The following is a 16055-nucleotide window of genomic DNA, read 5'->3' on the forward strand; positions in this document are numbered from 1 at the left end:
ACTTTTTAAAGCATTTATTTTGTAATCTGTAGTGAAATACATTTTTTAAAAGTAACCTACCCAACCTACCCAGGGTCATGTATGAAATCAATGCCCTCTTTTGTAACATAAAGTCATATTTTGATTTAGAAACCCCACAACATTTTCCTAAGATGTTGATTTATAACAAACAATTTTTTTAAATAATCCAATTTAAATGATAATTACATATTTTCATATTTCCATAAATTTGATCTCTAAATGAATGTCAGTCATTTTTAAAGACCAAGGAGAAGGAGTTGTCATGGTGAAACCTCCAAACTTTTGTTTTCTCTGTAAAGCCCTGAATGTGCTCTTTACAGACTTACAACTGTGACATGTATGATGTCAGAGAAATTCACTAAAATATAATGTCCACTACAGAAGATCCCAGGAGGATATAGAAAAGGAGAGTCAGAGAAACATCCAGTTTATTTATTTGAATTCCAAAAGTGATGGGAATTATTACAATTTATTACATTTATTCAAATAATAAAAATAAAATAATAATAATTAATATATATATATATATATATATATATATATATATATATATATATATATATATATATATATATATATATATATATATATAAAATGTCCTATGCTGTCTAAACTGTGGATAACCAGTGCTGAAGCCAACCTACCTTGCTAGAAGGTTTGGCCGGCATGCTGAGTGACGGCCAATGAGAGGCGAATAAAATGTATCGTTGGACCCTAAATGAACCAATGACTGTAAAGCACACATTGATTGACATTATCATTGACCTATCGGATAGTTCCAAATTGACGTCAAATCTCCTTTGTCGTTCATAGCAGACGCCATCTTAGGCAGCGGGTGACAGAAGGTGGTTGTATGTTAGGGAGACATACGTTCGTATTAATTAAATTATCCAGAAAGGAGATTTTTTTTGGGGCCAGATATTAAACGATAGAGAAGCCCTGACGCCCAGAAATGGCAACGGGAGCCAACGCAACCCCGCTGGGGAAGCTGCACCCGAGTATCGGCGCCAAGCGAGGCTTTGAGTCCGGCCCCGGTGCGGGGTTAATGGCACCGCCCGGGCCTGCGGTGTCCTTCCCGCTGCAGAACTTCCAGCAGCCGCAATTAACAAACCCTGGTTTTTCCCAGTTCCCCGGAGCTGTGAGTTCTGCGCTCTCAAACCCAGTCGGAGTAGTGCTGCCGGCTCAGGCGGGAAGTGGAGGTAAACAGCGTGGACGGGCCTGAGACACTTTAAAGATCAACGGCCTGTTCCATAGATGTGGTTTGATTGTTTACGCTCTTTAGCCTTTAACTTTCTGATTATTTATTTTTAAATATGGCATTGTCTAATAACAAGCTTTAGATTGCAATGCATTAACCTGTAGTGTAGTTCATATAATAGTCTTTTAGCTGAGTTTGCAAAATCAGTTGTACAGGTTGATCATAATACAGTGAAGCCTAACAGATGAAATAACCAGATAAGTTACAAATAACCAATACGTTTGCATGTATGTCTTTTTTTTTGTATTATAGTTTTAATGCATATGTTTGGCTTTTATTCCCAAACTGAGCAAACATGCATTTTGGTACAGATTATTATATGGCCAAAAAGAAAGATGAAATTCTAATAGGTTTTAATGTAAATCAGTGAGGTCTTTATAACAGTATAGCAGACTACATACAGTACATATCAGTATATTTTCACTTAAAAAAAATCATTCATAATTTCACTGCAGAAAGACACATGGTTGACATTTTAGAACCGAGACCTTTTACTTGCTAAGTAAGTATGAGTGATCAATCAAAGGGCAGAAGACATGTAGTAGAGATCGTGTACAACAGTTTTTTTCAGGAATGTTTTGATTATGTTGATGCCATGTTGAATTTAGAGGCTTAAAGGATTAGTTCACTTTCAAATACATTTTTTCCTGATAATTTACGCACCCCCATGTCATCCAAGATGTTCATGTCTTTCTTTCTTCAGTTGAATAGAAATGAAGGTTTTTGATGAAAACATTCCAGGATTATTCTCCTTATAGTGGACTTCAATGGACTCCAAACGGGTCAAAATTACAGTTTCAGTGCAGCTTCAAAGAGCTTTAAACGATACCAGACGAGGAATAAGGGTCTTATCTAGCAAAACGATCTGTCATTTTCGGTCAGAGTTTATACTATGTCTTACGCCTTCCCTATTCTACTTACAGAAAAAATGGATCTGGCACTGTGTTCGTTCCGTTAGTAGAATGGGGAAGGCGTAGGACATGCAGCATAAGATTTTTGAAGAATACGATAAAGGATCACACTTGGAAGGCGATCCTTTGTGTTTATAAAGCATATACATTTACAATTTTTTTTTTTTTTTTTTTTAATGACCGCTCATTTCGCTAGATAAGACCCTTATTCCTCGTCTGGTATTGTTTAAAGCTCTTTGAAGCTGCACTGAAACTGTAATTTTGACCCGTTTGGAGTCCATTGAAGTCCACTATAAGGAGAATAATCCTGGAATGTTTTCATCAAAAACCTTAATTTCTTTTCGACTAAAGAAAGACATGAACATCTTGGATGACATGGGGGTGAGTAAATTATCAGGAAAATTTTATTTGAAAGTGAACATCCTTTAAGAAATTCACATATCCAATATGGCACTGCAGGCTTTATATGGACTTGGCATGCAATGACACATCACTTCTAACATTCTCTTATAGACTTTGGCCAGAAGAAGCGGAAAAGGAGTCGTTGGAGCAGCGAGACCCCCGATCAGAAGACAGTCATCCCGGGCATGCCCACCGTGATCCCTCCCGGGCTAACTCGGGACCAGGAACGAGCTTATATAGGTGAATATCTGAATTTACTGTTATTATGTGTGTCTGAAATTATTTAAGTTGCAGAACACTGTTTGTGAATTTGGGGTGGGGGTTATTCCGTCTACACCCAGACAACTCACTTTTTTGTCCCAAAACGTTTTGCTTTATTTCCTCACAGTTTGCACATCACATGCAGGATGTAATTGCTGAATTTCATTAGTCTGACTTCTTTGCTGACAAAGTTGATGTCATTTAATTGGATAACCCTTTGGTTATTTGCTAACCTTCGATCAATGCAAAACGGCCATCTCTATATGTTTCAAATTACTGTATAAAGATGGTCTTCTCAAAGAAGTCAATCCATCGAAATACAGCACTTTGCCCATGTTCACTAGAATGTACTAACTCCATCGATGTGCAATGTGAGGACGTTTTATTTGTCTAGGAAGCACTGAGTATTTGTAGCACTGTCAATGTTTGCTTACCATCTGATGTCCATTAGCAAGAACCCACAATGTTTTTCTGATGTTGCTGCTTGCTGTGAACTGTCTCCAGCTGCAGATCATCACTGCTCATGTTTACTATGCAAAATGTCTTAAGTCCAATTTGACTGCAAAGCAATGCAGGTCCAACACCGAATTGAGAAAGTCATCTCCATACCCTGTGTCTGAAAGCAGTGTGTAGTAAATTGCTTTCTCATTGCTGTCAGGCACTTGTTTTGCAATGGCATGTGATGTTAGTGGTTGTTTCAATGATATTGTGACCTACATCTCCTTAACTAGTCCTCTATTGATAACTGATACCTCATGTCCTTTACCTACCATCAACCTGCACCATTCAACGTGTGACCTGTGGGGTCTGATTCTCTTTAGCATGTCATAGAGAAATGCATGTGAAAACCCATTAAATGCTTCCATGAGTGATGCAAAACCTTGGTTGATTACAGGTCAGATTTGGGTTTGTACAGCCTGTTTTGGTTGCCGTGGCTTGAGGCCTAGTTAAATAGTTTTTTGCATGAAAATAATAAAATACTAAAGGCTGATCGGTTTGTCTGATAATTTCTAAATATTAGATCTCAGTTGTCGTAACTGATTATTGTTGGTAGGTTGTTTATATCATATATTTAATTTTTTTAATATAAAGTTACGCTGATGTTATCCTCTAAATAAGTTAATTTAAATTTGATTGAGGATGCAGTTGCTCAAGCCACTTAGCCAGTATGATTTTTGATTTCTTCAAACCCAACTTTTTTCCCCCTGACAGGCCTTCATGTTTTTGCCACCTTTTTAGGTCACTTGATATGGCAATAATATGTGAACTAATATTTTTAAGTGTATGCTTTAAATGTGAATTTTAGTAGTTTCACTTCTCAAAGTTGGTGGCATAAAATCGAAAGCCTGTTACAATAAACCTTTTTCTGAAATGGTTATTTACTGAAATCCCCCCCCACCCACCCCCCCCCAAACCTTAATTTGGCCAAACCTTGAAATTTGATTTTCTCAATGTTTGGGGAAATCCATATGGGCTCATAATATGTTCAAGCTCAAACACAAGGTTGTTTTTACAGAATTCCTGTCGGGGTTACAGTATTTCAGAAAATGTGTTGCAGAGAATCAGAAGTCTTCAGCTGACCTTGATTCTTAGTGAATTGTTTTTTTGTTTTTTGTTTTCCTGTTGTTTAACCGTAGTCATATTGAGTTTTACAGTGTACTGTTTCTGCTTTTGTGGGGTTTTTTGTTGTTAACCACATTTTTCTCCATCCTTGTTTTTTTCTTTCCTAACCTGATTTCTTCCAGTCCAACTGCAGATTGAAGACCTGACACGTAAACTGCGTACAGGAGACCTGGGAATCCCTGTTAACCCTGAGGACAGGTCGGAATAACGATTTAAACCCACCAACAGTAACATTTTCTTTACCTTTTCAATGCGCCATTTTATGTGAGGCCAGTTCGTAAGTGTACTAATGTTTATGTAGGGGTAAGTGATTGTTAATTGAAGAAATAAGTCTAAATGCTTTTGTCTAAAATAACCATATCTTTGCCTTCATGTTGAAGGGTTAGTTCACCCCAAAATGAAAATTCTGTCTTTAATTACTCGCCCTCATGTCGTTCCAAACCTGTAAGACTTTAGTTTTTCTTCGAAACCCAAATAAAGATCTTTTTGATGACAGAATGCTGTCAGATTTCCTTCCACTGACTGCCTTTGTAACTACCACTTTGACTCTTCAAAAATATCATGAAGAGATCAGAAAACTAATCCATGTGATTCAAGCGGTTTAGTTCAGATTTTCTGAAGAGAATCGATCGCTTGTTATGAAGAACAGATTATGAAGAACCTGAATAACATACAAGAACAAACCTCTTCTGGAAAACGTTCTGCGTAACCAGTGATGTTTATTCTCGTGTGTTATGCAGCACATTTGAGTTTCTGGAAGAGGTTTGTTTTTGTGTGTTATTCAGCTTCTGCTTATGTTCGCTAATGTTTGCATGCGAGTAAAAGCCTAAATTACATCTGTTCTTCATAACAAGTGATCGATTCTCTTCAGAAAATTTGGACTAAACAGCTTGATACAAATCAATTAGTTTTCCGGTCTCTTCATGACGTTTTTGAAGCATCAAAGTGGTAGTTGCAAAGGCAGTCTATGAAAGGAAATCTGACCGCATTCTGTGATCAAAAAGAACTTCATTGTGTTCCGAAAATAAACGAAAGTCTTTTGGGTTTGGAACAACATGAGGGTGAGTAATTAAAGACAGAATTTTCATTTTGGGGTGAACTAACCCTTTAAAGAGTTTAGAAAATATCTTAATTATAATAATTAAATTGGTTTTGTTACATGCCTAAACATTCTAGCGTTTGAATTGCTTAGTTTAGTTTTAGAGAAACGTTTGGATCTGTTTCAGTACACACAGGCAAAGAAATGACTGAAGGCTATTATTGTAGGATATTGTCATATAAAATATCAGACTTTTTCATTCAGTTAGTGTTGCCAGGTAACTAGCCAATGTTATACTATGAAAATAGAAGTTGCTTTGCATCCTATGACAGTGAGGATAAACTGTTGGCAGTACGTAGAACCCGACTTTACCAAAGCATAATGTGCATTCATATAAGCAATGCTAATCTTGATCATCTTCAGCAAATCTTATTTTAATCTTAATTCTATTCTGAACTCTTTTTTTTGTATTCATTTTTATTGCATGCATGCATGTTTTTTTTTTTTTGTTGTTGTTTTTATGAAACATGTATTATAAAGGCTTGTGTAGAATTTATTTTATTATCCCAGTGTAGTCCCTGTAGTCTAAGATAGTAGGTTAGTTTTATCCACTATTTAAGCCATTTAAAGGAATTTTGATTTTCATTAGATTTTATTGCATTTTTAATGCCCCATCTTTCTAACCTCTGAAATGCAGTGTTAACAAACACAACCAAGTCCTTAAACCTAAAAATCTTAATGGTTGATTAATTGGATGGTCAGTAATGGTTTTCCATAATGGGGCTACCACCATTTTGTCCAGGAACTTCCAGAGTATTCCAGATTTCCACACTGGAAGACTGCTCGGAGGAGACTCCTCTGACCTTTTCTTTCTGGAATAACCATAACCTTAACACTTTGATCACTTTGGCCACTCATAGACTTCATAAGCATTCAACATAGCAGGAAATGTCATGTTTCTGACGTGAGAGTGTCTTTTTAGTAGCCACACCCCTTGCTCTCTGAACAGCCTTAGGTTCTCCGGCAGAATCTTAATCCGACGTTTTTACACCGCCAACTCTAAAAAGGTTCTTCTTAAAGGTCTATCCACTCCAGGATTTAGGAACGATCGCTCATCAGCTTCCAGCTCGCAAAACAAAGCTGGAGGGTGCTTCAGGTTGTCAGCGCTGGAGATATCAGTCCAAAAGAAAACCAGCAGAATATTCTTCCCTCTTCCCCCCCCTCCCCCCCACTTTTCTCCTCTTCGGGTTGCTTCTCATGAACCTGTCACACTTGTGTGGCTGTCTTGTTTGAGAGCTGTTGAAGGTTAATATTTCATCCAAATTTATTTCTAACCCAAATTCCCCCTCTCGTAACTTTTTTCAAGCACAGAGCCTCATTGTGCAGGTTAACAGGTTTTCAGCACCGTCCAAGGGGAAGATAACAGTTGGAATGCTCTCTGAGAGCGTATGGAGGTTTAGATCAGCGTTCAAGAACAGATGCTCTTCAAGTGTGTTGGTTGCCCCATTTGTCTCAGATATTTGTCCTATTTTTCATACCCCAGATAATATTGAGACAAACACATTTTATTACTGTTTGAAAATTCAGTGCGCTCCTTGATGCCAAGGTTTTGCCACCTTTTTTTTGTTTTTACTCTGAGCTTCAAGCTCTTAAATCTGAAGATTGTTTTCCCCTTCTTAAATGGTTCAATATAAGTTTTCTAGTGGACATTTTTATTTCTCTCTCATTAGAATTTGAGCACTCTGGGGCATCCCATGCACTTTTTAAATGACCACAGAAAAAGTCAAACCAATGTCAGTCAAGAGTAGGCAAGCCATTGATTGTTTAACTGTTGAGGGTGTAAGTACTGCATTAAGATATTGACTGTTGCATCTTTCTGTTGTTCTTTCCTTTTCACAGGTCTCCATCTCCTGAGCCCATCTACAACAGCGAGGGCAAGAGGCTTAACACGCGTGAATATCGTACACGCAAGAAACTGGAGGAAGAGAGACATTCTCTCATTACAGAGATGGTGGGACTGAACCCTGAATTCAAACCCCCTGCCGACTACAAGTATGGCTACTGCAAATGAACTTCTCTCTCTGGTTTTGCAGTGTCTGTTATTTACTTGTTTTTCTTTTTACTCAGACCACCAGCTACTCGTGTGAGTGATAAGGTGATGATTCCTCAGGATGAATATCCTGAGATCAACTTTGTTGGGCTTTTGATTGGGCCACGGTAAGTTGCATGATTTTTTTTTTTTATTATTTTTTTTTGGGCTGATTCCATAGTCTACATAATAAAGTAACTTGGTCTATTGCTTTTTTCTCCAGTGGAAACACTCTGAAGAACATTGAGAAGGAGTGCTGTGCTAAAATCATGATTCGTGGTAAAGGTTCAGTGAAGGAAGGGAAGGTGGGTCGTAAGGATGGACAGATGCTTCCAGGAGAAGATGAACCTCTTCATGCACTGGTCACTGCTAACACCATGGAGAATGTCAAGAAAGCTGTAGAGCAGGTGATTTCCCCTTTAATCATTCTTGCACCTGGAGATCAAAACTGGTTTTCAAAATTTAATACTGTGCCTTTTAATGCATTAGAAATCAGTTTAATAAAAATGCATAGCTATCAGCTTCAACAATCATTCTATTGCATGTTTTAAGTGCATTCTTTTTGTCCACAGATCCGTAATATCCTCAAGCAGGGCATTGAGACCCCCGAGGACCAGAATGATCTGAGAAAGATGCAACTGAGGGAACTGGCACGCCTCAATGGCACTCTGAGAGAGGATGATAACAGGTGGGAGATTGCATGCAGTTTTCCTGACCCTTTACTCTGAGAAACATGCCTTTAAATTTTGTAGATGGATTTATTGTCCTTTCGGAAAAATCTTTTTGCATCTGTGGCACCCTTCAGTTAACAATAACAATTAGCAAATACAAACAAACCTCAACAGATTACAACAACAACAATAATAATAATAATAATAAAAAAAAAAGTGAACATAGGGCTGGACGATAAGGCCAAAATTTATATCACGATATAATTCTTAATTTCGGTCGATACGATATAATTCCGATATCGATATGAACTATATAATAGTCTCAGAAAAACTGCCAAGAACGGCCACAACGGATGTCTGTACCTACAAATGTCTGAAAAATGAATTTGCCAAATCTATGAAATCTCTTCCTATAAAACTATATAATATTTTAGAAATAAAAACATTACAAATAAATTTGTTCAGCTTTTATTTGTATTTAGCCTTCATACAAACATAAAAATAAACACAAGACTCACTCATTTTAGTAATATTAATATCTTTTAACATTAAACTATAATGTAGGCTGATTTTATTATTCTTAAAGGGTCATGAAACCCCAAAACACTTTTTTTGAGATGTAAACAGATATGTATAGGCTGCACATCATTGAAAACACTAAAGGTACACAATGTTATTCATAAGTGAAAAATAGTTATTTTTGGCATTTTTCATAGCGATTTCTGTCTTCCTGTTTGAAAAGCTGAGTCGGAGCAACATCACAAAATCTGACGTAATCGTGTACTTTCGGCCCAAGTATGGGCATGGTCGAACATGCTGACATAGACCGTTTCGAGCGAATCTCGACATATTCATGACATAAAGCTCATTTAATCCTATCACTGCGCTGTAGTGTGCATAAGATTATAATTGCAGTATTATGCATGAGGAAGCATCACTTCTCTCGGAAGTGGATTGTTTTGCTGTAATCTACCAGCCCAAATGGAAAATGTTTGCATGAGATCGCATTACAGCGGAGAATTCAAATAACACAAAAGTGCTGTTCATTCACCTCTGCCTGCTCTAGCTGCGTTCAAATACGCAAGCCGTAGTCTTTTCCCCTCAGCACAGCATGTGTGTTTGTATTTTGCTCGTGATGCGGTCAGAACTGGAGTTTGAATACAAACACATTAAAATACGGTTGTTTTTATGACATACAGGCGGAGTGCGCATATGCTCGGTTTCAGCGCGGAGCTCCGCGATGAGTTAATGAGTTTAATGAGACACATAGCTCATACAGAATAAAGTATCCGTGTTTAAAGTTTTTATTTCACACATTCTCCTGCACCAAACATCAACCAGCACGGTGTAGTTATGCACACATATTTCCATCAAATTGTGGAAGCTTGTTCCGTCGCATTTGCATCAGGTGTACTCATTTTGTAAAATGTGCCGCGTTTGATCTTAGCGTACAACTGTTGAGCACTGGCTGGTGGCTGCATGTCTCTCTGGTGTACGTCATCACGCAAATAGCCAATCGCGTTCTGCTCTTTCTAACGGCTGCGCCTCAAGTCAGTGATGCTGTAATGTATCGAAATACCGGAAATGTGTTTTAAAAATCATATCACCGTTATCGAAAAAAATTATATCGCGATATATATTGATATTGTATTATTGTCCAGCCCTAATTGAACACCATTTGATGCGTATGTGTACTTTTTCCTTTCAGGATTTTACGTCCATGGCAGAGCACAGAGCCTCGCAGCATCACAAACACAACTGTCTGTACAAAGTGTGGTGGAGCAGGTCATATCTCATCAGACTGCAAGTTTACCAGGCAAGCCAATCTACCAGTGATCAGCAATTATTTATTTATTATTTTAATTTTTTCTCCCCTCCAAGAAGTGTACCACCTTCTGGTTATGTCAGGTAAAGTTCAGACAGCACAATAGGATTAATTGTATTCCTCTTCCCTGCAGTTCCTTTGCTCCCAGGGCAGGCGAACCACCCCAGTCTGCTCAGGATAAGGCCCGTATGGATAAAGAGTACTTGTCTCTCATGGCAGAGTTAGGAGAGGCTCCAGTCCCAGCGTCTGGTGGGGGCCACAGCAATCCTCCCCCTGGTGGACCTCGTCCAGCAGGACCCAACAACAACCAACCACCACCAGTAAGACCAAAGACATCCACAATTATTCATAATGTACACACATACACTACGGTTCTAAAGTTTGCAATTGGTTATAATTTATTTTCGCATAATTTCTAATGCTCACCAAAGCTGCATTAATTTGATCAAAAATACAGTAAAGCAGACATTTTGGAAATATTTTCTGTTTTAATTTTGGAAGGTAATTTATTCCTGTGATGGCAAAGCTGAATTTTCAGCAGCCATTACTCCAGTCTACATTGTCACATGATCCTTCAGAAATCATTTTAATGCTGATTTGGTGCTCAAGAAACATTTCATAATGTTGAAATTAGTTGTTGGAAACTGATACTTTTTTTTTTAATTTTTTTTTATAGAAAATTTAGAACATTGTTTGTTTGATCAATTTAATGCATCCTTGCTGAAAAGAAAAACCACCCAAAATGCACACTTTTCTCTCTATCTCTCTAAACACTTTTTTAGAATCGTCCTCCTTGGATGAATTCAGGCCCTGCTGATAACAGGAATTTTCATGGCATGCACCAAGGTCCTGGTGGGCCTCATAACTTTCCTCCACCAATGCCAAACATGGGCGGCCCTCCTATGCCACCAAACCCCAATGGAATGCCTCCACCCTGGATGCAGCCGCCCCCCCCTCCAATGGGCCAGGGCCCAGCACCACCTGGACACCCAATGAGTGAGTATACCCTGTGATGTTTAGACCTTCTGTTATACAATTCCTGCTTAATAAAGTGTAATAAAACATTTCCTTAGAAGGTTGGAAGTAGGGCTGGACGATTAATTGAAACCGAAATTCAGAACCTCTAACCGACATAATTTCCCCATGATTTAGACGATCGGATGTGTGTTATTATTATATCGAGCTCAGATCGCGCTCACAGAGAGGAACGCAGAAACTAGTTGTCAGCGTTGTCCTGTGATTTACCACTAAAGTAACTTAGAAACTCAATTATAGCCTATATTCTTCTACTTTTGAAGTTCAGAAGTAGAAAAATATATGCTATAAAACTTAAGTAACTATATACATCCCACAGCTTCACAATTAATAGAGAGACAGTATGACTAATTCACACACACATTCACTCATTATGTACTGGTACTGTGATAATTTTATCTTTATCTGATTTACAATGAGCAGAAATATGTAAAATGTTAGGAACCATAGATAAAATAACTGCTGAAAGTGAGCTGTTATGTCAGATCACTTTTTCAATATGATGCAAAAACTTGCGAAACTGAGATCCAGGCAGTAGATAAAGTTGATGAAAAATGATTTATTCATTACAATTAAATTTAGCCTCACACGCAAACTTTAATCGATAATGAAAATAACTTAATAAAACCAAAAGGTAAAATAACCTTCATAAAGTATTAGTCAATAGTTAATAATAAAATTTAGAGTATTGTAAAATCCAGAGTATTGTATCTAATAGATGAAGATCAAAAACAGCAATAATTAAGACATTTGCAGATAAGAGACAAGAAGTAGAAGCCAAGGAGAGCAAAGGAGGGAAAAAGCTGAATTATCAAAGACTTGGTCAGCTTTATACCATGAGCATATAGGGAAATTTACATCCCACACAAACGGATGTTTTTGTTAAAAGAAAAGGTTAAATGGTTTTACCCAGTGTCAAAAATAGATATAAAAGTTGTTTTGACCCCCTTTGGGAATTTTGCAAATCTTACCCTTTTAAATGTCATCAGGAAAAATAAGACACATTTTGATCAGATTTCAAATTCAAATGGTTAATTCTGCAGGCGTCCAATGTTTAACCACAAACGTGTCAGCGTGACCTGTCACATTGGAACACTTGAAGAACAACTGAACATACATACATACTCTTAGATATAAAATAAAAATAACCATAAGGGTACAATAACAAGTAAATACTTGAAAATATGATAAGAATTAACCTACAAAGTATGAGCACATACATACATGAAAGCAAAAGTAAAACCGATTAAATCATAAGCCATAAATGATCAAAAATAAATATTAATAAAAATGCATGAATATGAATATTGACCATTTCGGATCCATCACAATAGGAAAAAATATATCCCACTTTTTAATTGTCAGGCATATTTACAGTACAAACCTTGCAAGTGAGGTCAAAAAAAAACAATATAATAGTTAAAGTGTTCAATTAATTGAGGTTTTGATTTTAGGTCATAATCGTCCAGCCCTAGTTGGAAGTATATAATTGTATCTTTACGAGAGGACAAAAACTTTTATATCCAAGCTCATTTTACGACACAACTCCAGGCTGACATCTGTGTTTGGTAATATTAAAGTATGCTTGCTTTTCATACTTGGATACTTGGTGTTCCAGAAAGCTCATTGTTTCCCTCCCTTGCCTGGTATTCAGGTTTATTGCCGCCACCCATGGGTATGATGCCCCCACCTCCACCTCCACCCAACAACCAACCGCCGCCTCCACCCTCAGGACCTCTGCCACCATGGCAACAGCAAGCCCCTCCCCCACCACCCACCAGCAGCATGGCAACAAGTGCTCCACTGCCATGGCAACAGAGTAAGTGTATTACAGTAGTACACAATTTAATCTCAATAAAGGTTTTCCTTTAGTCTCTGATTCACTTTTTTTTCCCCCCCCAGATACAACCACCACATCCACCCCTGCCACTGGAAACCTGCCACCCTGGCAACAGCCTCAGCAGACGGCCACCTCAGCCACTCAGCCCCCTCCGCCCCTGGGCACCCCTTCTATGGTGCCACCTCCACCTGGGGTCCAACCGCCACTTCCTCCTGGTGCCCCCCCGCCTCCTCCACCCCCTCCACCTGGCTCAGCAGGCATGATGTACGCGCCCCCTCCCCCGCCTCCACCCATGGACCCTAACTTTGTGACCATGATGGGGATTCCCGGTATGCCACCTTACGGGATGCCTCCTGCGCCTCCACCTCCTCCGCCCCAGAGTTAAAGGCTCAGTTTAGTCTCTGTGGCCCTGTGAACGTGCAGTGATGCCTAAAATATATACACAGGACTTTATCACGTTCTGTTCATTTAACAGCTTGATGTGATTAGTTGCTAAAGATTTTTTTCTTCTATTGATTGGTCTTGGTTCTAATTTGTTTCCCATAGTTGGACACAAAAATGGACATAGAGGTATGGTTAATTTTGTAAATTTGCTTCAATTGTCAATGATTTTTAACTGTAGTATTTGATCTGTTAGTATATTTGTTCAAAATGACTTTGTGCAGGGAATGTGTGTTTGTTTTTGTTTCTGCCAGCCTGCTATTTCATGTTTCATTTCAAACCTTCTTCAGTGAGTAAAAATGACATCTGCTTAAGATTCAGTTAGCATTCCAACAGGTGTATAAACAACCATTTACACTCTTAACCAACTGTGCAATTGTTGCTGCATAGTATAAAAAGACATTAGTCTTTAAGATGTTGTAGATGATTGGCTTACTCTATTAGGTGGTCAGTATCATTTTTGTGCTCACCTTGTACTCCCACCCCTCCTAAAATTTTTATTTAAAATAACTTTTCATTAATGCCTTCCACCAAATGTATTTCAATATTTTTGTAATGAAGCATTCAACTAAATAAAAGTTGGCATGGTGTTGAATTGTTGGTGTCCATCTTTTACACCTGTTTTTTTAACATCAAGACTTTCTACTTAAGGTTTCAGTGTTACCCATCTTAACTTAAATTTAGTGGTTAATGTGGTTGAATTTCTCTTCTCCCAAAAGACTCTCGTAAACATTTGAAATATAAAGTGGGTTAGTGTCTCTCTGTTCTCACCAGCAAGTGTGTTTGCTGCTGCCTTCCTCATCCTCTATAAAGGTAGTTGTCTGTCCTGCATTGGTTTTTACTAGCTGTGTTGCAGCTTTTGTGTGTGTGTGCGCATAACACCTGAAATGAAAAGACCCTAGTTCTGTTTTTGTGTAATCATGCTTCAAAACAAGAAAAATTAGCTTTTATTATAGTATTTGTGGTTTAAGTTTACTTTTGATAAAATTGGTATGCCTGTTGTACGCAGGGTATAAAGAATGGGTGGTCAAGAGAAAAAAATGACAACCCTCTTATTATAAAAAGTAGTTACATATTGATCATATTTTAAGTTGTGCTATTTAACACTATACACTATTGGGCTGTTATATACCATTTTATTCAAATGGTATATAAGTATCAACAAAAATCCATCTTACCATAATCCATTTGCACTGCAGTTACAATTGCCTAAATAATGTTATGAGGGCCAGGCTATATTCTTACAGAGCCCCTTAAGGGACGTGGTGGTGGGAAAAAAATAGGAAGGAAGGAAATTTTAAAGGTGCCATCGAATGTTTTTTCACAAGATGTAATATAAGTCTAAGGTGTCCCCTGAATGTGTCTGTGAAGTTTCAGCTCAAAATACCCCATTTTTTAAATAAATTTTTTTAACTGCCTATTTTGGGGCATAATTAGAAATACGCCGATTCAGGTTGCGGTCCCTTTAAATCGTGCGCTTTCCACCCCCGGAGCTCGCGCTTGCCTTAAACAGTGCATAAACAAAGTTTACACAGCTAATATAACCCTCAAAATGGATCTTTACAAAGTGTTCGTCATGCATGGTGCATGCATGCGCTGGATTATGTGAGTATTGTATACTGTGATATAGTTTACATTTGATTCTGAATGAATTTGAGGCCGTGTTCCGTGGCTAACGGCTAATGCTACAATGTTGGAGAGATTTATAAAGAATGAAGTTGTGTTTATGCATTATACAGACTGCAAGTGTTTAATAATGAAAATAGTAACGGCTCTCGTCTCCGTGAATACAGTAATAAGCAATGGTAACTTTAACCACATTTAACAGTACATTAGCAACATGCTAACGAAACATTTAGAAATTACAAATATCACTAAAAATATCATGTTATCATGGATCATGTCAGTTATTATTGCTCCATCTGCCATTTTTCGCTGTTTTCCTTGCTTGCTTACCTAGTCTGATGATTCAGCTGTGCACATCCAGGCATTCTTCCCTTGTCTAATGCCTTGAACATGAGCTGGCATATGCAAATGTTGGGGCGTACATTTTAATGATCCTGACTGTTGCATCACAGTCTGTGTTATGTTGAGATTCGCCTGTTCTTTGGAGGTCTTTTAAACAGTTGAGATTGTAGCTCGTTGTCTAGGTTTCTATGATTGGAAATAGCTGCATTTGTGTTTTAACAACGTTTAGCTCACCAGTTATTAATCCGGGAAACTCAAATCTGTGAATATATTGCCAACTTTACTGAACTGCTTGACATAAGCACTGACTGCATTTCTTTATATTTGAGTCCAACAAACGCAAAGTTTCTCGGGGGAACGCAAAAGATTTGAGAAAAAAAAAAAAAATCCTCCCATCCCAATTTTTTTTTCCACCAGCACTTAAAATTTCCTTCCTTCCTAATTTTTCCAACACCACGTCCCTTTAGGGGTAGTGTGCGAATTAGTTAGTGCTTTTAGGGTGGTCAACTTCTGTAAAAAGTTTTTACCAGTCATTTCTTTCGCAAATGTCTTCGGAGAACTATTATTTACTTTCTTCTTATTTGTTTTTTGATTGCATTTTAATTTTTTTTTATTATTATTAAAATGTTGTTTCCACTTTTTAATTAAAAATCCACTTTTTCCTTAATTTA

The 16055-nt window shown here is 37.7% G+C and overlaps 1 protein-coding gene across 2 annotated transcripts; it reads left to right on the forward strand.

Moving 5' to 3' along the window:
• Nucleotides 1-830: 830 nt before the first annotated feature.
• On the forward strand, nt 831-14027 carry sf1 (splicing factor 1). Of its 2 annotated transcripts, XM_067401413.1 has the most exons (12): nt 831-1220; nt 2704-2832; nt 4599-4674; nt 7415-7567; nt 7643-7732; nt 7828-8011; nt 8177-8292; nt 9984-10091; nt 10234-10420; nt 10883-11096; nt 12790-12954; nt 13038-14027. In XM_067401413.1, exons 1-12 carry the CDS (start codon nt 974-976, stop codon nt 13358-13360), a joined length of 1992 nt encoding a protein of 663 aa, XP_067257514.1. In that variant the 5' UTR covers nt 831-973; the 3' UTR covers nt 13361-14027. The 2 variants fall into 2 exon arrangements, with proteins under 2 accessions (XP_067257514.1, XP_067257515.1); XM_067401414.1 differs by lacking the exon at nt 4599-4674 and having other exon boundaries at nt 1055-1220.
• The last annotated feature ends 2028 nt before the right edge of the window (nt 14028-16055 follow it).

Source organism: Chanodichthys erythropterus, chromosome 11 (genome assembly GCF_024489055.1).
Source record: "Chanodichthys erythropterus isolate Z2021 chromosome 11, ASM2448905v1, whole genome shotgun sequence".
Lineage (NCBI taxonomy): Eukaryota > Metazoa > Chordata > Actinopteri > Cypriniformes > Xenocyprididae > Chanodichthys > Chanodichthys erythropterus.